This window comes from Myodes glareolus, chromosome 1 (genome assembly GCF_982192425.1).
Source record: "Myodes glareolus chromosome 1, mMyoGla1.1, whole genome shotgun sequence".
Taxonomy (NCBI): domain Eukaryota; kingdom Metazoa; phylum Chordata; class Mammalia; order Rodentia; family Cricetidae; genus Myodes; species Myodes glareolus.
The window spans coordinates 67,416,257-67,439,146 of record NC_142026.1 but is presented as its reverse complement, the minus strand read 5'-3'; the positions used below and the strand labels follow the sequence as shown (position 1 = coordinate 67,439,146).

Sequence of the window (22,890 nt, the reverse complement as noted above, 5' to 3'; positions counted from 1 at the left end):
GAGCCTGCGTACAACGCGCTCATGCCCCCTTCGGGCCGCGTCTTGGTCGATTCGGCGCCCTCTAGAGGCAGAAGAAGGGGCTATAGGTAAAGTGCCTGGTCCTGGTCCCGCCCTCTCCACAGCTACCTGCACCCCAGGATTTCGGGAAAGCCAGTTTGGGACCAGCAAGGGAGCTCATGCACTATTAAAACAGTCTTGTCCTGTGGCGGGGCGTGGTAGTGCACGCCTTTAGTGCCAGCACTTGGGAGGCAAAGGCAGGAGGATCACTGGGAGCTGAAGGCAAGCCTGGACTACATAGCAGGTTCCAGGTCATCCAGGACTACATACTGAGTCTGTCTCAAAAATTAAGTTAGTAAGACATTCATGTGATCACTCTATTAATATAACTCACTAATAAGGAGTCAGATCTGACCCCAGTTCTCTAAAGTCAGGGACCAACTCTGTGTTCATCAAAGCCTGCTACAGAGCCACAAACGTTGAATTAATGACTAAATGGGTGAGGAAAGGCTCCAGAAGAACTACTCAGTACCAATTACTGGGGAACTGAACCTCAGTTTCCCCATTCATAATTTAAGAATATCTGTTTTCAAACTTATTGCCCCCCAAAAAAATCCCACTGGAAAGTATATATATATAAACCTAGAAAGGCTGTGGTGGCCCATGGCTTTAAGCCTAGCACCCAGGAGGCAGAGGCAAGTGAATCTCTAAGTTCAAGGGCAGCCTGGTCTATAGAGTGAATTCCCAGACAGTCAGGGCTACACAGAGAAACCCTGTTTGGAAAAACCATATAAATATAAACCCAGCTGGGGTGTAGCTCAATTTTTGCATTTTCTGCTTCCTTTTCTGCTAGCACTTCCCCTTCAGGCTTCTCCATGCAGCTCACTTTTTCTTTGTTTTCCGTTCAAATATTATTTTACTGAAGCGGTTGACTCTGACCTTGCTTCTATAAACAGCATCCCTTCACACCCTCCATACCTGTCTGTGTTTCTCCAAATAGCAGACAATATTGCTTAGTATTTTCTCCACCATGCATAGAAGCAACCCCAGACCCTAAGACTTTTGTGCTCCCAAGGGTAGTGCTAGCCTAAAGATAAAGGAGGAAAATCTGAAAGAATATAAGTAAAGGTCTACCATTTACTGAGCAAGCAGTGGAAAAAAAAGTTTTTATGTACTTTTTTTTAAGACAGGGTCTCATGTAGCCTAGGCTAGCCTTCCCTATGTAGCTGAAGATGACCTCCTGCTTCCACCTCCTAAATTCTGGTTGTACAGACTTGTACTTGCAGCTGTATTTGGTGCTGAGGACAGATTCCAAGGACTCTTGTAAACCAGGCAAACAAACAAGGGGCACTGAAGAGGGAGGCTGCCTTGACCGGATGGAGGAGAGGAAAGAACCTGGCACTGAGACAGGGAAAGGGGGAGGAAGGGCTTTAGAAACCATGGCAAGGACTTGTGAACTGAGGGGGAGGGGAGCCATGGAAGGAGTCTGAGCAGAGGAAGGACTTTGGATAGGATCTGGCGCCCATATGAGAAACAGACAGTAGGGAACTGTACTGGAGTTCTCTAGAGTAGGAGAACTTATAGGATGAATCTCTTTCTTTTTTCTTGTTTTTTGTTTGTTTTTTGAATCTCTCTATAGTATATAGAAGGGGATTTATTACAATGACATACAGGCTAGGGTTCAGCTGATCCAACAATGGCTGCCTATGATTGGAAAGTCCAAGAATCCGGAAGCTGCTCAGGTCACAAGGCTGGAAGTCTCCACTGGTCTTCAGTAGATGCTGGAATCCTGAAGAAGTGGGCTCTAATGCCAGTGAAAGAATGGACTTGCAAGCAAGATTAGAATAAAGAGGCAAAGATCAAAAGCTTCCTTCTTTCATGTCCTTATGTAGGCTTCCAACAGAAAGTATGGTCCGGATTAATGGTGTGTCTTCCTGCCTCAGGATCCAGATTAAAGGTATGAGTCTACCCTCTTCAAGATCCAGATCAAGGCTGGGCTGTGGTGTGCACACCTTTAATCCCAGGACTCAGGAGGCAGAGACAGGCAGATCTCAGAGTCTGGGGCCAGCCTGGTCTACAGAGCAAGTTCCAGGGCTGCATAAAGAAACATTGTCTATAAAAACAATAAATAGATAGATAGAGAGATAGAGAGATAGATCTAGAGTAAAGGCATGTCTTCCTACCTTGAAGGTACACCAGGAGTGGATCCACCCACTTCAAACCAATTAAAATATTATCTCACAGGTATGCCTTCCATTTCTAGGTTATAGTTCACTCCAGATATAGTTAAGTTGACAATCAGAACAGCTATCCCAGAAACCAAGATGGAAAAAAGAAGACCAGGGTAGTGACCTCAGAGCAGTGAGGTGTGATGTCAGCTGAGCCAGTGAGATGGGAGAGGAGATGGTGGAGATTTGAGCCTGAGCAACCGGAAGCATGTCCACTGAGATGAAAAAGATGGGAAAATCATGGTTGCATAGCTGTTGCGTATCCTTGCTCCAAAATGCTTGGGATCAGAAGTATTTCAGATTTCTTTCAGATTCTGAAACCTTACATACATACATACATACACACACACACACACACACACACACACACACACACACACAAAATAAGATACCGAGATACCTTAGAGATATGATGCAGGTCTTACATACATACATACATACACACACACACACACACACACACACACACACACACACACACACACAATAAGATACCGAGATACCTTAGAGATATGATGCAGGCCTAAACACAGGATTCACCATTTCATATATCCCTACTCATAGATCCCTAGTTATTTTTCTTTTGCCATGATGAGATGACCGAGGCAACTTATAAAAGAAAGCTTTTAATTAGGGACTCGCTTACAGTTTCAGAGGGTGAGTCCATAGACATCATGGCAGGAGGGCATGGCACTGGAGCAGTAGCTGAGACCTTCCATCTGATTTGAAAGCAGGAGGCAGAGAGAGAGAGAGAGAGAGAGAGAGAGAGAGAGAGAGAGAGAGATCAAGCACACTAACTGGGGATAGTGTGGGCTGTTGAAATCTCAAATCCATCCCCAGCAGCACACCTTCTCCAATAAAACCACACCTAATTCTTCCCAAACACCCATGGACCAAGCATTCAAATATATGAGCCTATGCAGGCTATTTTCATTCAAACCACCACAAGCTTTAAGGTAACTTTTACATCATAGTTTGAGGGGGCTGTGGGTTTTGTTGTTGTTTCGTTGGTTTGTTTTTAGTTTAGATTTGGGGTTTGTTTGAAAGGCTTATTTTACAAGTATGAGTGTTTGCCCATGCGTACCATATGCATACAGTGCCCAAGGGGGCCAGAGGAGGGCATTGTATCTCCTGATACTGAAGTTACTCTGTGGGTGCTGGGAATTAAACCCAGGTCCTCGGGAAGCATAGCCAGTGCAAACTGGAGAGCCATCTTGCTAGTTTCAGGTTTTGGTTTTGGAGACAGAGTCTCCTGTAGCATAGGCTGGCTCAAGCTCACTAAGTAGCTGAAGATGACCTTGGATTTCTGATCCTCCTGCACCTACCTCTTGAGTGTTCTAATTGTAGGCACGAGTCACCACACCCCCTCAAGTCTCTATTTGAGACCTGTCATAAGAGGTCTGTTGTGGGATTTTTCATTTGTTCTTCTAGTATGCATTCAAACAGTTTCGGGGCCTGAGGTTGGTAGCTGCTGCGCAAGGCTCTGGCTTCCATCCCCAGAACTGCATAAATTAGATATGGTGGATTGACTGGGAATCAATCCACTGGGATCCCTATAATGTCAGATATCGGCATGAAACTCAATAGTTGGAGTATTCTATCTAGATTACCGATCAACTCTTTCCCGCCAGCTGCTCCCCAAATAACTGCACAGAATCTTAGTATTAATTATTAATGTTCAGCTGATAGCTTAGGCTTGCCTCCAGCCAGATCTTACAATTTAAATTAACCCATTTCTATTAATCTATGTTACCTCATCTATGAACGTCCAATATTGCTTCTTCTGTGTCTGACTCTCGACTCTTCCAATTCCACCCTCCTCCTTCCCGGTATTCTCTCTGTCCCAAAAATCCTGCCTAGCTATTGACCAATCAGTTTTTTATTAACAATGAGAGCAACTTATCTTCATAGTGTACAAAGGGATTATTCCATAGAAAAACTGTTTGGGAAGGATTAGAAAGTCTGATTTTGTTGAGGGAGGTAAGTCACTGGGGGTAGGACTTGACCTTTCAAAAACCCACACCAAGCCTCCTAGTCAGTCTCTGTCTCTGTCTCTGTCTCTGTCTCTGTCTCTCTCTCTCTGCCTGCTGCCTGTCGATCAGGATGTAAAGCTCTCATCCACTGCTCAAGCACCATACCTGCCTACTTTTTGCCTCAGTTACAAGCTAACCCTTTAAAACTGTAAGTAAGCCCACAACTAAATCTTTATTTTATAAGAGTTGCCTTGTCATGGTGTCTCTTCCCAGCAAGAGAAATAACTAAGACAATGGACAAATGGGGCGGTGGTGGTACACACCACCACTTTAGTCCCAGCACTTGGGAGGCAGGGGCAGGTGGATTTCTGTGAGTTCGAGGCCAGCCTACTCTACAGTGAGAGTTCCAGGACAGCAGAGGCTACACAGAGAAACCCACAAAAAAAAAAAAAAAAAAAGGCACTGGACATGACAGCTTACTCCTGTAATCTCAACACATGGGAGGTAGAAACAAAGCGTTAGAAATTCAAGGTTGCCTTCAGTTCCATATCAAGTTTTAGTACATCCTGGTCTACATGAGGCCTTGTTTCAAAAAACAAAACAGTTTTGGATTTTGGAGCATCTTGGGTTTTGTATTTCCGTGTAAAGTATTTGTGATTTTCTGTTGCTGTGAGAAAAACACCGCGACCCACAGCAACTATGGAAGAGTTCACTTTAGCTTCAGTTTCTAGCAAAGTGTCCATGATGGTGGGAGAGGCATGGCAGCAGGCAGCCAGAGCAGGGAGGTCACACTTTCAGCGGCAAATAGAGCTAACTGGAAGTAGAACAAGGCTATGGATTCTCCAAGCTGCTGCCAGTGATGGACTTCCTCCAGCAAGACTCCCCAAACAGCATCATCAACTGGGGATCGGGTGTTCAAGTATGTGTGCCTGTGGGGCACATATCTTTCAAACTACCAGACCAGATAGGGGCGAATGTTGAGTGAGAATTTAGAGAATTTAGACATTAGTATTAAACATTTGGAAAACAGGGGGCCGGGACCACATCAGGCAGTTTACAACCACCTGTAATTCCAGCTCCAGGAGATTGACACCCTCTTCTGGCCTCCAAGGGCACGTGCGCGCATAAAAAGAAAAAAAAAAAACTCATATAGGAGCCAAATCAGCATGATCATCAAAAGAAGACAGCAAAAACTAAGCATTTTTTTAGTCTTGCAAAGAACTTTTGTTTTGTTTTGTTTTGTTTTATTTTGTTTTGTTTTGTTTTGAGAAATCCTTTCTCTGTGTAGCCCTGGCTGTCCTGGAACTCACTCTGTCAACCAGTCTGACCTTGAACTCGCAGAGATTTCACCTGTCTCTGTCTTCCTGGTGCTGGGTTTAAAGGCGTGTACCACCACCACCCAGAAAGCTACATTTTTTTTAAGAAAAAGAAAATTCCTTTTTAATTGAAGGAACTCAATGACAAATTGAGTAGCTAAGTAGGAAGCCCACACCCACTGCCAGCACCTGCTCAGACAAGCAGTTCTTGGAAAGTCACCGAGTTGTGATTTCACTGGAAAGGAAATCATTGTTCTTACAGCCACCAGAAGTGGACACCTAATTTCCATGACAAATATGGAAATGCTATATTAGCAGCCGGAGGCCTCTTCTGTATTTCTGCATGGACATAGACAGCAACACAAATTGGAATAGAATGTAACCTGTCACCTGTCGGCAAAGTCACCCCTAAGGGTTGGAGAGATCAGTAGTCATGTCAGCTGGTGCAACAGTCAGGGAACTGTTGCAAAACCCAAGTCAAAGAATCATGTATTCACTAAAATATGGTATATTGAAGAAAAAATAAAGTACCTTTGAAATCTTTAAAAAAAAAAAAGAAAGAAAAAAAGAAAGAAAGAAATTAGAAGAAGCCAGATGTGACAGGTGTGAGTATTGACACCTATACTTACTTGAGAGATTGGGGAAGGAGGCCTGCTAGGAGCCTCAGGCCAGCCTTGGCTAGAGAGACAGCAACAGTGTCTCAGAAAACAGATTTACAAAACACACAAATAGGGGCTATAAGACGGTTCTGTGGCTAAGATATCTGCCACACAAACAGGATGTGTCCCCAACAAGCATGTGAGAAACCAGGCACCATGTCACACACCTGCAGCTCCAGCACTGAGAAGGCTGACAGGAGGATCCCCAGAGCTTGCCTTTCAAGCAGTCTAGCTGAATCAGTGAGCTCCAAGTTCTTGGAGAGATGGTCAAAACATAAGGCAGAGGGCTGGCAAGATGGCTCTCAAGAACTTGCAGGTAAACCTGATGACCTGAACTCAATTCCTGAGACCCACAGAATGGCAGAAGAGAACCAGCTCCTCAAAGTTGTCCTTTTCGTACTACAGTGTTGGTGGCATATCACCACACACACACACACACACACTGATAAATAAATATAAAAAATTATCTTGGGGGCGATGGAGAGATGGCTCAGTAGTTAAGAGCAGCAATTGCCCTTCCAAAACACCCAGGTTCAATTTCCAGCACCCTCATGGCAGCTCACAACTGTCTGTAACTCCAGTTTCAAGAGATCCAACACCCTCACACAGATATATATAGTCAGAACACCAATGTACATAAAATAAAAATTTTAAAAGATTTTTTTATTTGTTATTTTGTCTTTTTTTTTCTGGAGTTGAGGACCAAACCCAGGACCTTGTGCTTACTAGGCAAGCACTGTACCACCGAACTAAATCTCCAACCCCAAAATTTATTTTTTTTTTGTAAGTTAAAGAATGCTAGAGGAAGACACCCACTGTGAACCTCCGCACACACCTGTGCCTGCACAAAGACTTTACACACCAACACGTCCATACACATAAACAGAAATCATATGGTGTGTCACTATAGCTGAGGAGACGTGAGCAAACGTCTTCTCACTCCAGATGGGGAACTGATGACAGCCCAAAGTAAGGACACCACTGAAGTCCAACTCGGTGAACCTGCATCACAGGAGGATGGCCCCAGCATGAGTGACGGTTTGTGAAGGCGAGAACCCTGAGGCTCCCTGCACAGCTCACAGACAGAGACCCAGGCCAGAGAGATCTCAGCAGCCCTCACTGTTTATATAAGCTTGTTGTCCTAGTTCATCTGTCTAGAGGGAACCACAGCTGAAGAATTGCCTCCTTCAGACTGGCCCGTGGCTGTGTCTGGAAGAGATGATCTTAATCAATGTGAGAGGGCTGAGTTCACTGTAGGGGGCACCATCCTTGGGCAGTTGACCCTGGGCTGTATCAGAAAGTCTCCTGAGCATGAGCAAAGAGCTAGCAAACAGATAATCTTTCTCCATGGTTCCTGTATTCGAATTCCTGCCCTGACTTCTGTCAATCATGGATTATGGTCTGGAAGTGTAAGCCATATAAACATTGTCCCTCTCTGAATTGCTTTTGGCCAGAGTGCTTTATCACAGTAGCAGAAAGAAGACTAGAATACTTGGAAAAGATGGGACCTGGTGTGTGTACTCAGTTTCAGGAACACCCTGAGACTTGTGGGTTGTTTACTCCCTGACTCTTAAGGATTATTTCTTGTTTCAATTTGGAGAGATGATTACATATAGTCTGGGCGAGAGAACGTTTACATTAAGCAACAGCCAGTATCCTTAACATCAAGAGATTTTATGTATAAATGCACAGAAATACATTTGGAAGCTGTCATGAAAGTTCTTCATTACTTAAGATCAAAGAATTTAAATGTGTCTTATAAAAAATGGAAAAGACCTTCTGAAAAGGCTCCCTGATCCCAGTAAATTACCAGAAATTCTTTGAACTTTGCAGACAGCTGTCTACATCATTCAAAGAGGTCAAGGGGTGGAGCTCAGTACAAGGACATCTGCCTAGAATCCCCCAGTGAAGGGGAAGCATGTTGGAAGCATGGCTGAATGCTGGGGAATCTGCCTGGAATCCCTGGTGCAGAACCAAGGAAGTGGTTGAGTTGGTAGAGTGCTTGCCTAGCATGAATGAATCCCTGGGTTTGATCCTCAGCACCACATAAATCAGATGTGATGGTGCAGGACTGTAATCCCAGCACTCAGGAAATGTTGAAGGTCATCCTTAGCTACATATCAAGTTCAAAGTCAACCTGGGCTATATGAGACCCTGTCTCAAAAAAAAAAGAAAAGATAACCAAAGACAAAACCAAGGATTTGTGGAGGAGAGTTGGTGGACACAGTACATCATAGGTGTTAAATCCTGTAAACCTTGGGTAGGGGTGGGGATCTGCTCAATGTACAATATATACCTATATGACATTTTTTTTAAATAAAATTGCTTAAAGATCTTCAAAACAAACTAACACAAAAAGGCACTGCCAACATCAAGGAGCCCACAGAGTAGTTGAAAAAGTTAGAATTGAGACAGAGAAAATCCAGTAATTTCTCAGTCATAGGATGAGATAAGACTGAGGAGGTTGGGGTTGGTGGGGTGGCTCAGCAGGTAAAGGTGCTTGCAGCCAAGCCTGACGACCTGAGTTCGATCCTCAGTACCAACATGATGGAAGGAGTCGTCCTCCAACCACATTACCCCACCCCTTCCTGACACAGTAAACAACTAAACATAAGACGACAGTTTAAAAGACGGAGTAAGTCCAGTTCTCACCTTTGGGGAATTTATAATGTATCTGGGCATTTGTGTTAAAGAGACTGTAAGATAGGAGGAGCCCTTGTCCCTGGGTGGGATGCAAGTCAGGGAGGGCTTCTTGGAGGAGGCACCAGGGGCAAGACTTTTGCACTTGCTCTGCCTGCTTGGAACAGCTACCCAGATTTAAATGTGGATCCTCTCTCCATTATTCAGATTTTGGCTCAGTCATAACCTTTTTCTCAAGGTGCTGGCCTGGCTGACCTAGGCTGCCCCACCTTGCGTGTGCCTGTGTGCACACACGTGTGTGTATGGGGGGTTAACCTACAGTCAAGTTTGGATATCTTCATCTGGTGCTCCTCACCTGGAACTCACTATGTAGATCAGGATAGCCTAAAACTCACAGAGATCACCTGCCTCTGCCCCCAAACGTTATCATTAAAGGTGTAGCCACCATGCCTGCTTCACTCTGTTCTTGAGACGGGTCTCTCACTGGAGCTTCTTGTTGAGCTAGACAGGCTAGACCCCACCCTCCCCCCGGCCAGGAACCATGTATTCCCTCAGTGCTGGGTTTATAGGCGTGCTGCCATACCCAACTTTTGTGTAGGTGTGGGGCCCTCTTTAGGGTCTATGAAACACCTCACCCTTGACATATTCCACAGTCCTTCAAAAGCTTCCTATCTGTCTTCCTCTACAAAGTGCTGGTTCCTGGGGGCAAGAATTGGTTCAGGCCACTGCCACACCCAGCACCTGTAGACCAGGGCCTTGCACAAACCAGTGCACAATGAATGTTTATTGAATGAAGAACAGAAACTGTCGCGGAGCTCCTGGATCCAGCTGTGCCTGAAGCTGCCCGATTACGAAATGGCCTAGGAAATTCAAATCCCTCTTGACTACACGGCCATCTCAGACATCACCTCATGGCTGGTGGATACCTTGCTCACCACACTTTCCTCATCCTGTGGATCCCTCAGGGCCCAGTGGCATGCAGCCTGGAGTGACTGGCGGAGTTGTTTCCTTCCAAAATACAAAAACATTATGGGATTGAGAGCACTGTGAGCAAGGGCCAGGCCTGAAATCAGAGGCTCAGCCTCCAAGACCCGGGCAAGGAGCAAGGAGAACGGCGCAGCCACTGCAATTATGACCTTCAGGATGTGGTAAGGGGTCCAGCAGATGAAAAAGCCAACCACGACAGCTGTGCCCAGTGGCCAGTGACGTCGGGTCAGTTGCCATTGGAGGATGCCGTGGCAACTGGCCATGAACACCAATGGCCCCAGGAAGCCAAAGAGAAATCGAACCGCAGTGATGGTGGCCTCTGCTGCGACAGATCGCCCATAGTCTATGCCACACATAAGCCGTGGAGGGAAATGCTCCTGATGCAGCCTACGGTAGACTGCAGAGGGCACTGTTAGCACCAGGGCCAGCATCCAGGAAGAGACCTGGGCCACTCGCACCCCGAGTGTCCGGTGATGAGCAATCTTCCAGGAGGGCCTGAAAGCCAGTAGGAAGAGGTCAGCGCTGAGGGCAGTCAAGAGCAGCACACTGGCGTACATAGACAGGACGGTGACCGAGGGCAACAGCCAGCAGCCTGCTGCCCCATACGGCCAGTGACCCTTCTGGGCGATGGGCACAGCCAGGAAGGGCAGAGACACACAGCAAAGCAAGTCAGCTACGGCCAGGTGCAGGAACCAAGAGGCCCCAAGCCTGTGGCGGGACTCTTTCCAGGTCACCCAAGCCACCAAGATGTTGCCTGGCACACCCACCAGGAAGATGGCTGCATACAGAAGAACCAAGGCTATGAGGTAGCCATCACTAGATAAGCAATCGCCAGTCGGGCAGTCTACGGGAACGTCCGGAAGGTCATGGTAAAGGTCATAATCATATTCATAATCATCTTGGTAGCTGGTGGTATGGTTCATCATCCTGGCCCCAGATACCTGCAGGAGACAGACAGGCAACAAGTTAGTGGGAAAACTTCAAGAGCCCTGCTCTTCTGGGGCCGGGCTGGCCCAGCGACACCATACTGGAGAGTCCAGGGCTGTGATGTTAGGGTGCCTGAACTCCAGGGTGCCTGCATTCTGTGATACTTATTGTCAACTGGCAACTTAACAGATTCTGGAAGCATCTAGGAGATGGGGTCAGTCTTTGTTGTGCTAACTGATATGGGAAGACCCATGTTAATTGTGGAAAGGACCCAGCTGGGATCCTAAGGGGGCCAGAACGACGACTCAGCGAGGGAAGGTGCTGCAACCAAAGCCTGATGATCTGAGTTCAACGTCCATGAGACCCACATGGTGAAAGAGAACTAACTCTCCAGGTTATCCTCTAACCTCCACATACATGTACACACACACACACACACACACACACACACACACACACACACTAAAAATAGGGATTTTTTTAAATGAATGGAAAAATGTTCTGGGAAGTGGCATACATTCTTCCCAAGTGTTTCTTTTTTGTTTTGTTTGAGACAGAGTTTCTCTGTATAGCTCTGGCTGTTCTGGAACTTGCTCTGTAGACCAGGCTGGCCTCGAACTCACAGAGATCTGCCTGCCTCTGCCTCCCAAGTGCTGGAATTAAAGGCGTACACCTCCGACACAGCCTAGCTCACTAGTGCTTCTTGACTGGTTTTGATGTGGTCAGCTACTTCAAGCTCCTGTTGCCTTGACTTTCCCTCCACAGTGGACCAGACATTGACACTGTGAGCCAGAATAAATACCTTCTCCTTTAAGTAGCCTTTGCACAGTATTTTATGTAGACCAGGAAAGCCCCAAACTCACAGAACTCACAGGACTGGGATAAAAAGAAAAAAAAGTGTGCCACCACATCCAGCTGTGAATTACTTCATCACAGGAAAAGAAACTATTAAGAGAGAAAGAATTATCTCATTAGCATGTGAAATTCCAGAATATGAGAACAGCAAACTGAGATTCCAGCAAGTAAGAGAACTAGAATTCCAGAAATGCTGAGACTCATATACACCTTGAAATTCTAGTACATAACCTTTTATACACCACAAAGTGCTGGGACTGAAGCCAGGTCCCAGACAGGTTCCAGGCAGGAGCCCTACCACTGAGATACACCTCCAACCCCTCACTGGGTATCTGATTGATGGAAACCTAAACGATTCCTTGAAACACTAGAATCCTAGCTCATGCCTGTCTTGGATGGCTAAGGTGCAGTTTTAGAACGCATTGACAGATTAGAACATATAGATCCTGAATGCTAATGCCTTAGAACACCAAGCTCTTAGAATTCAAAAATTAAAACTCATCAAGAAAAACAAAAAAGAAGAAGGTGAAGAAGAAGGAGAAGGAGAAGGAGAAGGAGAAGGAGAAGGAGAAGGAGAAGGAGAAGGAGAGAGAAGAAGAAGAAGAAGAAGAAGAAGAAGAAGAAGAAGAAGAAGAAGAAGAAGAAGAAGAAGAAGAAGCAACAGCAGCAGCAACTGAGCAGTGGCAGCATGCGCCTTTAATCCCAGCACTTGGGAGGCAGAGGCAGGTGAATCTCAGTGAGTGCAAGGCCAATCTGGTCTACAAAATGAGTGCCAGCCAGGGCTACACAGAGAAACCCTGCCTCAAAAAAGAAAGGAAGGAAGGAAGGAAGGAAGGAAGGAAGGAAGGAAGGAAGGAAGGAAGGAAGGGAAGGGAAGGGAAGGGAAGGGAAGGGAAGGGAAGGGAAGGGAAGGGAAGGGAAGGGAAGGGAAGGGAAGGAAGGAAAAAAGAAAGAAAAGGCGAGCAAGGCATGATAGCATGCTTATGGGCTCAGTGGATAAAGCCAGTAATAAATTCTTAAAAATAACAACAAAATCCATCTGGAGCAATTACTTCAATAATATTAACATTGGAAACACTTAGGAAGAACGGAATGTTGCATTCCCTATGGTTTATCTATTCACAAACACAGCCCATGGGTACTTTCTGTTTTGTTTTGTTTTTGAAGGTTTTCATGTAGCCCAGGGTAGTTCCACATATGCTGGGTAGCCAAGGATGACTATGAACTTCTGGTCCTTCTGCTTCTAATTCCCGAGTGCTTAGATTTTAAGGGTGCACTACCACGCCCAGCTCTCGAGCAATTTTGTTGTTGTTCTGGGTGTCTGTCCAAGGACTGAGGCACAGGCCAAAATCTGTCTGCTTGCAACTGATATTCCAATGGGGAAACCCAAGGAGCCAAGGCGCAAACAAGAAATCTGCAGTATTTTCCAAGGGATAATAGTTGAATGATGAGGACGTATAAAGGCCAGCCTGGGCTGTATGGTTACAGACTAGCCTGGGCTTCACGAGACCCGGCCTCACGTAGGGAGAAAACAATCCCAGAGAAGGGGGCTCCGGGGGAACTGCACACAGATGGTAAAGGAAGGGAGCGTTTGCGCAGAAGCTAAAAGGATTGAGGGAGATGATGAGGACCTAGCATGAAATAAAGCCTGACCGCTGTGTTCAAGGAATAGCAAGGCGGTGAGGCTGAAGCGGAGCTGGCGAGAAAGAAAAGGGAGAAGTGAGAACAAGTCAGGCGTGAGGTCATGCACCTGTAATCTCAGCGCTCAGTATGCGAGGCAGGAGGATTGCCGTGTGTTCCAAGCCAACTTGGCTACACAATGATTATTAGGCCAATTAGGGCTCACGTAACAAAATGCTATCTCGGTGGAGCACTGTTAGTCTTGCCTTCCTGTAAATGCAGCTTGTGGGAGGTGTAGGCGGTTCAAAGTCACCCTAGCCCACACTCTAATGAGACGCTGTGTTAAAGAGGGAGGAGCTGGAGAGACGGCTCCACGGTTAAGAGCACTTGTTGCTATTGTAGAGGAGCCAGGTTCTGTGGCAGCTCACAACCGAACCATCTCTCCAGCTCCTATCCTAACCCCCCATTTTAATTGGTTTTTGTTGTTGTTGTTATTGTCGTTTGTTTGGGGTATTTTTTTAGATTTATTTATTTAATTTGCATCAGTGTTTTTCTACATGTGTGTGTGCCACATGCATGCCCGGTGTCCATGGAGGTCAAAAGAAGACATTGGATCCCCTAGACAGTTCCAGACAGTTGTGAGCCACCTTAAGGTTTGCTGGGAACTAAACCTAGGGTCTCCTGCAAGAGCAGCAAGTGCTCTTAACTACGGCTCCTGCAGGGGGCGCTGGGAAGCTCTGTAGCTCTAGTTCCAGGGGCAGACACCCTCTCCAGGACTCTGTGGGTACATGTACTCAGGTGCACAGACACACAAAAAAATTTAAAAATCATTTTAAAATTTAAAAACAGCAACAAAATGACCTGATCCAGCAACAATAGTTTAGCACACCAGAAGGCGCCATACACTGAGCATTTTGTGTATGTTCCAAGCATGACCCCAAACATCTTCCAACATCGTATCTCCGTTTGATATGGTCTTCTTAAACTGGTCTACAGTTGACTGAGGCACAGACTAAATGTTCCTAGGCCCAAGTCCCAAAATATTACTGTCTCCAGATAGGAAACTACGCAGCCTCATACACTCTGTGGCCCTGGACCAACTATTATGACTTTGGGGGAAAACCAAGGAGCCAAGGCACAAACAAGAAATTTGCAGTATTTTCCAAGTGATAATAGTTGAATGATGAGGACAGGGTTTCTCTGTGTAGCCCTGGCTGTCCTGGAACCCACTCTGTACACCACACTGGACTTGAACTTGCCTTTGCCTCTCAAGTGCTGGGATTAAAGGTATGCACCACGACCACCTGGCTATATCTGTGTTTCTTATGCATTAATGCTGAGATCCTACCAAACTGGTGACGTGGGTCCCAGAGGAGGATATGGACAGAGCCAGCCATGGCTGCCATCCAAAGTCAAAAAGAAAAAGAAACACAGAAATGATACAAAGTGCACTGGGGAAGACCTAGGAGGGAGGGGCCACTCAGCCCCAATTCAGAGTGGCTAGAACCTGACGCTCTCAGCTCACTTTTATGGGTTGTCTGGCACTGCCCAGACCTCAACCAACACTGTCAAAACAGGAAGGACACAGCGGAAGTTGGGACACTTCCAGCTCGGCCAGGTACCCAGCCAGCTTATGAGGTCAAGCCATTTTTCTGAATATTTTTCCATTCTTCAAAGCAAACTGTATCTGACTTTTAAAAACTCACCTGCCATCCAGCACTAGAGGATGAGGCAGGAGGAATGCCATGTTTAAGGCCAACCTGTGTGTGCTATAAGGTCAGACCCTGTCTCCAAAAAACAAAACAAAATAAGCAATACAAAAACGTAACAAAAGAACAAAACACTCAAAGGTTCAACAGCTCTGTGACCTTCAGCGGGTAGCCTAACCTCTCTGTGCTTCAGTCTGTAAAAGGGAATAATCAAATAACCCACCTTAGAGAGCTGGGAATATTCAATGTATGCAATAGATCTGCCCTGGAGAAAATGACTGCCACAGTGCTGGTCTGCAGCAAGCATCAGGTGTGTGTCTGTGTCTGTGTCTGTGTCTGTCTGTCTGTCTGTCTGTCTGTCTGTGTTTGTGTGTGTGTGTCTGTCTGTGTGTGTGTTTGTCTGTGTCTGTCTGTGTGTATCTGTGTTTTGTCTGTGTGTCTGTGTCTGTCTGTATGTGTCTGTGTTTGTGTGTGTGTGTCTGTGTTTTGTCTGTGTGTCTGTGTCTGTCTGTATGTGTCTGTGTTTGTGTGTGTGTGTCTGTGTTTTGTCTGTGTGTCTGTGTCTGTCTGTATGTGTCTGTGTTTGTGTGTGTGTCTGTGTTTGTGTGTGTGTGTTTGTCTGTGTCTGTCTGTGTGTATCTGTGTTTTGTCTGTGTGTCTGTGTCTGTCTGTGTGTGTCTGTGTTTGTGTGTGTGTGTCTGTCTATGTGTGTCTGTGTCTGTCTTTGTCTGTGTGTGTCTGTCTGTGTGTGTGTCTGTCTGTGTGTGTGTCTATGTGCCTGTTTGTGTTTGTGTGTGTGCCTGTCTTTGTCTGTGTGTGTGTCTGTGTCTGCCTGTGTGTGTGTCTATGTGTGTCTGTGTCTGTCTGTGTGTATCTGTGCTTTGTCTGTGTGTCTGTGTCTGTCTGTGTGTGTGTCTATGTGTGTCTGTGTCTGTCTGTGTGTGTGTCTGTCTATGTGTGTCTGTGTCTGTCTGTGTGCCTGTCTGTGTCTGTGTGTATATCTGTGTGCCTGTCTGTGTATGTGTCTGTGTTGTGTGTTTGTGTCTCTGTGTGTGTATCTGTGTCTGCATGTGTGTGTCTGTGTTTGTGTGTGTCTCTGTGTGTGTATCTGTGTTTGTGTGTCTGTGTGTGTATCTGTGTCTGCGTGTGTGTGTGTGTCTGTGTTTGTGTATGTGTCTCTGTGTCTGTCTCTGTGTCTGTCTGTGTGTGTCTGTGTGTGTCTGTGTGTGTGTGTCTGTGCGTGTGTATCCGTGTTTGTGTGTGTGTGTCTGTGTGTCTGTGTATATTAGCTGCTGTTATCACGTATATACACAGCCTCTCTTCCCTTCTCTGGCTCCACCTTGCACAGCTATTGCTGATAACATTCCAGGACAGTTTCTGTACTTAGAAACTGTGGTATTTCATCTGTAAACAGAAACAGGGATGATTCCCAGCATAGTCTCTCTCTCTCTCTCTCTCTCTCTCTCTCTCTCTCTCTCTCTCTCTCATAGAGCACCACTTAACTCAGTGCTCTACCACTGACAAGACAGAGCTGTCTTCTCAGACTTTCCATTTTCCTGAAACAGAGTGTCTCACTGAGCCTCAAGTTTGCCAACTGGATCAACAAATGGGCCAGGAAGCACAAGAGACCTTGGTATACACCCTCTGGTGCTCAGATTACAAATGGACACTATGTACCCAGTGGCTTTGCTGTCTTGTTTTGTTTTGTTTTGAGACAGGGTTTCTCATTATAGCCTACTTAGCTCTGTAGACCAGGGTGGCCTCGAACTCAGAGAGGTCCACCTACCTCTGCCTCCCAAGTGCTGGTATTAAAGGTGCGCACCACTGTCCAACTATATTGTTGTTTTTTACAATAAATCAGCTGTAGTTGTTTGATTCCATACACTATACATAAAATAGTATTTCCATTGCTTTTACATAAGTAACATATGTATTTACTTATTTGTGTGTATGCTCTTGTGTGTACACAGCTTGCACAAGCATGCTTGCATGGTACAGCTCACAGTGAAGGTCAGAAGACACTTGGAACGAGTCAGGATTCTCCACTCACCAAGTGGAGTCCTGGAATCAAACACCAGTTGGCAGGGGTTGGCAGGCTTCCCAACAAGTACATTTACCTACTGAGTCATCTTGGCCCACAAATTGCTACTTTGTTGTTTTTTGTTTTTTGTTTTGTTTTTTGTTTTTGAGACAAGGTCCCACCGTGTACCACTGACTGGCCTGGAATTTTACTATGTAAACTGACTGACCTCAAACTGACAGAGATCTGCCTACCTCTGCTTCCTGAGTGCTGGGGTTAAAAGCTTGGTCTACCACACATGACTTATGTTTTTAATTTTTATTCATGAATACCCGCGTGTGTGTCTGTTTAAGTATATGACACCTGAGGGCACCAGAAGAGGGAGTCAGATTTCCTGGAGCTGATAAGAGAGGTCAGTGGGGGTGAATCAGAGCAAATCTAAATATATATAGATATCTAATCAGAGCAAATATACATATATATATGTATGTATGTATATATATATATAATGAAACATGCTATTTTGTATGCAAAAATGCAATAAAATAGGAAAACCTGGGCATGGGATGCTTTCTGAAATCTCAGCACTTAGAAGACTGAGGCAGGAGGATTACCGTGAGTGTGAGGCCAGTTTGGTCTACATACAAAGTTCCACGCCAGCTTAGGTTATACCATGAAACCCTGTTTCTGAAAACCAGAAAGTAAGGCTAAGGGCACGAGTCAGCTGGAAGAGTGTTTCCCGGCACCACATAAACTGGACCGGATGGCACATTCCCGTAACCACAGCATTTGAATTTGAGGCCAACTGGGTCACAGGAGATCCTGTATCCAGAAAAGAGAAAGAGAGTGCTGATGTTCACTGTGCATGCATTATGTTTCAGAAATGACTGTCCTGACTGTCTTAGACATGGGCATTATAATTATCCCTTTCCCAGAACTTGGGCTCCACCCAGTGTGGGCTCCACCCAGTATAGGCTTGCTCCAGTGTGTTTCTGGCATCTAGAAAACTCCTAGAGTTCATATGGTATTTGGTGAGAGAAAGAACAAATTAAGGAGGTAAAGGAGCAGCTTAGGGTCTGAGAGAGATGGCTGGGTGGATAAAGTGCTCATCCTGCAAGCCTGCTGGCCTGAGTTCGATTCCTGGGACACACGTGGCAGAAGGACACAGCTGACAGTGGGCTGTCCTCTGGTTCTTTATGCAGGTTGTGGTACACATGACCATGTGCAATGCAATAAATAAATAAGGGCAATTCGGAAAGAAGGGAAGGTGCACACTCGAGCCGCTATACACACAAACTTTTTTTTTCCAAGACAGGGTTTCTTTGTGTACCCCCTGGCTGCCCTGGAACTCACTCCGTAGACCAGGCTGGTCTCAGACTTACAGAGATCCACCTGCCTCCGCCTCCCAAGTGTTGGGATTAAGGGTTTGCACCACCACCACCCGGCTACACACGACCAAATCATTATTTAAAAAATTAAAAGAAAATATCTGAGAATCGTACAATACTTTTAAAGGAAAAAAGTAATACAATAAAAACCATAAAATAACTTTGTTTTGTTTTGTTTTGTTTTTCAAGACAGGGTTTCTCTGTAGCTTTGGAGCCTATCCTGGAACTAGCTCTTGTAGACCTCGAACTCACAGAGATCTGCCTGCTTCTGCCTCCTGAGTGCTGGGATTAAAGGCATGCACCACCACCGCCCAATAATTAAATACTTATAAAGAAAAAAAATAAAACAAAAATGTGAGGAGAGTGCTTCTGTGTTAGAAATAAGAATCAGACTGGCAATATTCTGACGCTGGAAACGGACTCAGGTAACACTCTTACGGAATGTGCTCCGTTTACCAGAAGCTCCGAGCTGTCTAGTTACCACCCACGCACACCTACACGTACCTGTGTAAATTCACCTTTGGCTAAAAGTGACCCTTGCTGTCCAAGGAAACAGGAACATGGAGTATGGCGAGGGCTTGCTCGCCAGACACACTGACTTTAGGAGGACTGGCCCCAACCTGGGGATCCCTGAAGACCAGGGTATCCTGCACTGCAGAACGTGACGGAACAGTTACCTATCTTATCTTTTACTGGGCTGACTTAGCTAGTAGCACGTATCTGGCGCCCTGACGTGTTTTCCCGAGCCGCGAGGATAATTTCTATCTGGAGGGCTGTGGGTGTGGTAGAGAGCTGCTGTGCTATCCCAAGCCCCCGTCAACTGAGTACCACAGCGCATGCCTGCAATCCCGCACTCAGGTAAGGCAGGACAATCGCGCCTTTAAGATCATCCTTGGTCACAGGAGTGAGTTTGAGGTCAGCCTGGGCAACATGAGAGCGTGTCTCAGAAAAAAAAAAATCAAATATCCATCTGGAATTCTAATTCTGACTCAAGGTTTTAAAGTGAATGCTTCTAGGAAGCCAAAATTGTGAAACTCTCCACTCCTCTCACCCTCTCTCATGCCTCTTCCTTACCTTCTCTTCCAACTGGTCTCAAATTAGCCAAATGCTGCTTACAAGCGCAAGATCAGGCCACAGCAGCTGCTGGGAGGCCCAGGGTCTCTCCACCAGGGGCAGGAGCTGGCCGGTCTCAGCCGTAGCTGTGGTGAGTCTCAGCACTCTGTTTCCCTGGATCCTATGGGATTCTCGGAGGGCCCTATTAAACCTAAACCAGGAAAAAGGGGCGTGGCCTCCTCCCAGCCTCAGGGGAATATTTGTCCCCCCCCCCTCCCCTGTGAGTCACAGATTAAACCACAGACAGAAAGGTTGGAAAAGGAGAGCTGGACAGTGTCTCCACCCTTAGTCTCACCGTCATCAGCTTCCTGGAAGCCAGATCTGTGTGGACTGTAAACCACAAGGTCTAGAGGGCTATCTTTGAAACTACCTCCCACCCACCCTCTGCCCTGAAGGGCCCCTAAGATCCCACAGTAAACACTAGCTGCCAGCTGACCCTCCTGCTCTCATCTTTGCCTCTGCTGCCTGAGCTACAGACTCTTAAAAGATTTTTCTTTCCTCAAACGTTCTGAGGAAGATAGTCCAGTGTTAACCCAACTCAGAAAGATCAAGAAGTCAAGCCCAGGCCCGAGGCTTCCATGGAACCTAAAATTGCAAGTCCTGTCCCCTTTCTGGGCCTCGGGTTTTTCACCTGCAGGTATGCAGACATAGCAGGCGTGAGAGAACACACTTGTCATCCCAGCACTCTGGAGGTAGAGGCAAGGAAAATCTCAAGCTGGAGACCTGTCTGGTCTATACAGCAAGGCACTGTTGCAGAATACAGACAGAGCCAGAGATGGGTAGGTGGGAACATGCTTGTCACACACGCATGGGGACCTAAGTTGAATTTCTAACCCACATAAAAGTCAAGTGCAGGATTACATGCATGTAATTCCAGCATTCATAGAGGGAGATAGTCAGGGGAGACAGGAGAATCCCTGGAAACATGTGGGCCCAGCTAGCCTGACCTCTGCCACTGCAAGCAACAAGAGACTGTCCCAAACAAAGTAGAAGTTGAAGGTCTAGGATTAAGGTTGTTCTCTGACCTTCATACGCTAGCTGTAACTCTCAGGCCTGTGTGCATGCAGACTTAAAAGAAAAAGGTAGTAACAACAAAAAAAGAAGTTGACCGTGGTGGCTGTTTTTGGTTTTGTCTTCTTTTGAGACAGGATCTTATATTGTAGCCCGTGATGACCTCAAACTTACAGATTTGCCTGCCTCAACTTCCCCTATCTTTAAATACACACCCACACACATGGTTGAGGCTTAAGATGCTAAGCCTCACCAGGTGGTGGTGGCTCAGGTCTTTAGTTCCACCATTCGGGAGGCAGAGATAGTTGGATCTGTGAGTTCAAGGTCAACCTGGTCTACAGAGCAAGTTCCAATGCTTCACAGCGAAATTCTATCTTGAAAAAAGAAGAAGAAGAAGAAGAAGAAGAAGAAGAAGAAGAAGAAGAAGAAGAAGAAGAAGATGATGATGATGAAGAAATGGCCTCAACCCTAACGTTGGAATCTCTTCACTCAGCAGTTTTTGATGGTCATATTTCTCTCTCCTAGCCATGCTTAAGACCTTAAGGGGATGTGGTCATGAATTCTTCTGTCGGTATTTGGAATGTTAAGTCATGTTGTTAGAGGAAGCTGCTTCTGAGTCAAGAGCTGCAAACTCTGTGATCTGATTGAGGCCTCTCTCATCCTGAGAGGCCCCTGTGTGTTCCCTACACCTCCAGGAGAATTTCAGGGGAACTTATCTGGTCAATAAATGTGCCAAGATGATAGAAGTCTTGAAGTCTGGCTCAACTTTAGGGTATTTGCTTAGAATCCCTCAGTGAGGGGCTGGGGGTGTGGCTCAGTGGTAGAGCCCCTGCCTAGAATCCCCCAGTGAGGGGCTGGGGGTGTGGCTCAGTGGTAGAGCCCCTGCCTAGAATCCCCCAGTGAGGGCTGGGGTGTGGCTCAGTGGTAGAGCTCCTCCATACTACACTGAGGTCCTGGATTTTAAGGGTATAACTGAAAACACTTGGTGGTTTCATATATATATATATATATATATATATTTCCTCCACTAGGTCCTCAAATTTTTTGTCTCTACCCCTGGCCACCAAGCTCCTCACTGCCTGTTAGTAACTGAAGAAGGAATGTTACACGTAAGCCCTTCTATTTGACCAGTTGTTGGTGCTGCTTGAGGAGATTATGGAACTTTAGAAAGTGGAGCCTCGCAGAGGAAGTGGGTCACTGAGGGTGGGCTCTGGGGGTTTTTATATTCTTACCTCACTTCCTGAATCCTTTCTCTATAGTCTGTGGGTGAAAATGTGATCAACCAGCTTACTGCTCCAGCTGCCGGCTACCATGGCTTCTCGTTTTATTGATTAACCCTCTAGAACCACCAGGCAAATTAACCCTTTCTCCCATAAATTGCTCTTGGTCATGATATTATTACAGCCTAGGAAAGTAATCAATACACTGGGGGATTCTAGGCAGGGGCTCTACCACTGAGCCATACCCCCAATCCCTCACTAGGATTGGGGCTAGGAAAGTAATCAATACACTGGGGGATTCTAGGCAGGGGCTCTACCACTGAGCCACACTCCACCCCCTCACTGGGGGATTCTAGGAAGGGGCTCTACACAGAGTCACACGCTCAGACTCAAGGATATTTTTGTGCTGATCACATATCAAAATATTATCTTAGATAGATTAATAAAATATATACACAGAAGGTGGAGCTACAGCTATTAAGAACACTTGCTACTGGGCACGGTGGCACACACCTTTGAACCACCTTTCTAGGCCCTCCTTTCCTCCCACCTTGGTTTTTGAGACAGGGACTCTCCATGGGATCAGCCTAGACCAGCTGCAAGCCCTAGCGATCCACCTCCCCTGTGCCAAGGCTACAAGTGCACGCCACTGTGCCTACCTTGTACTCAGACTCTGGGACTGGAACTCATGTCCTTTTGCTTGAATAGCAAGCACTTTCCTCACTGTACCCTCTCCCAGCGCCTCATGTTTCATGCCAGAAGACTCTAACACCGTGCAATAGCTTCCTCTGAGGCTCCCAGAGATCACCAGAACAAGGGAAGGCCCCAGACTTTGCAGCACTGCATCTGAAGAGCAGATGGGTGTGCAGAACCGAAGTGTGCAGAAGGATGGGACTGGGGGAGGAGAGAATACACAACAGAGGCCACCAAGCTCTTAGCCCACTTCCTTTCCTGGTCACTTCCCCTTCCAAGCCCTGTTGACAGAGCAGATTCCACAGGCCACATGTTTGGCAATCCCCTGGACACTCTGCCAACTTCTGTTTGGGTCAGGGATGGTTAACCCCCAGTTGCCTGGGGTTACCACCTGGATCCCCTCTATGACCATGATCTGTTGTATGTCCAGATCTTTTGGGAGAGATTTTTTAAATTAATTTATTTTTACCCTATGGTGCATGAGTGTTTTGTCTATGTATATATCTGTATACTACATGCATGCCTGTGGAGGCC

General features: G+C 46.2%; 1 protein-coding gene across 3 annotated transcripts; it reads right to left on the bottom strand.

The window, feature by feature from the left end:
* Positions 1 to 6,815: 6,815 nt before the first annotated feature.
* Positions 6,816 to 22,532, bottom strand: C5ar2 (complement C5a receptor 2). 3 transcript variants are annotated; one of them, XM_048431699.3, is made up of 2 exons: positions 22,323 to 22,532; positions 6,816 to 10,741 (listed from the first exon to the last, which is right to left on the bottom strand). In XM_048431699.3, exon 2 carries the CDS (start codon positions 10,724 to 10,726, stop codon positions 9,698 to 9,700), a length of 1,029 nt encoding a protein of 342 aa, XP_048287656.2. In that variant the 5' UTR covers positions 10,727 to 10,741; positions 22,323 to 22,532; the 3' UTR covers positions 6,816 to 9,697. The 3 variants fall into 3 exon arrangements, with proteins under 3 accessions (XP_048287656.2, XP_048287654.2, XP_048287653.2); XM_048431697.3 differs by lacking the exon at positions 22,323 to 22,532 and adding an exon at positions 19,394 to 19,582; XM_048431696.3 differs by lacking the exon at positions 22,323 to 22,532 and adding an exon at positions 15,135 to 15,415.
* Positions 22,533 to 22,890: the final 358 nt, after the last annotated feature.

Bases quoted from the DNA above. Each gene is read 5' to 3' on its own strand.
- C5ar2 (XM_048431696.3), bottom strand. From the start codon at position 15,218: ATGCTTGCTGCAGACCAGCACTGTGGCAGTCATTTTCTCCAGGGCAGA. The intron at 10,742-15,134 runs GTGGGTTATTTG...TGTCTCCTGCAG, and splicing joins AATATTCCCAGCTCTCTAAG to GTATCTGGGGCCAGGATGAT.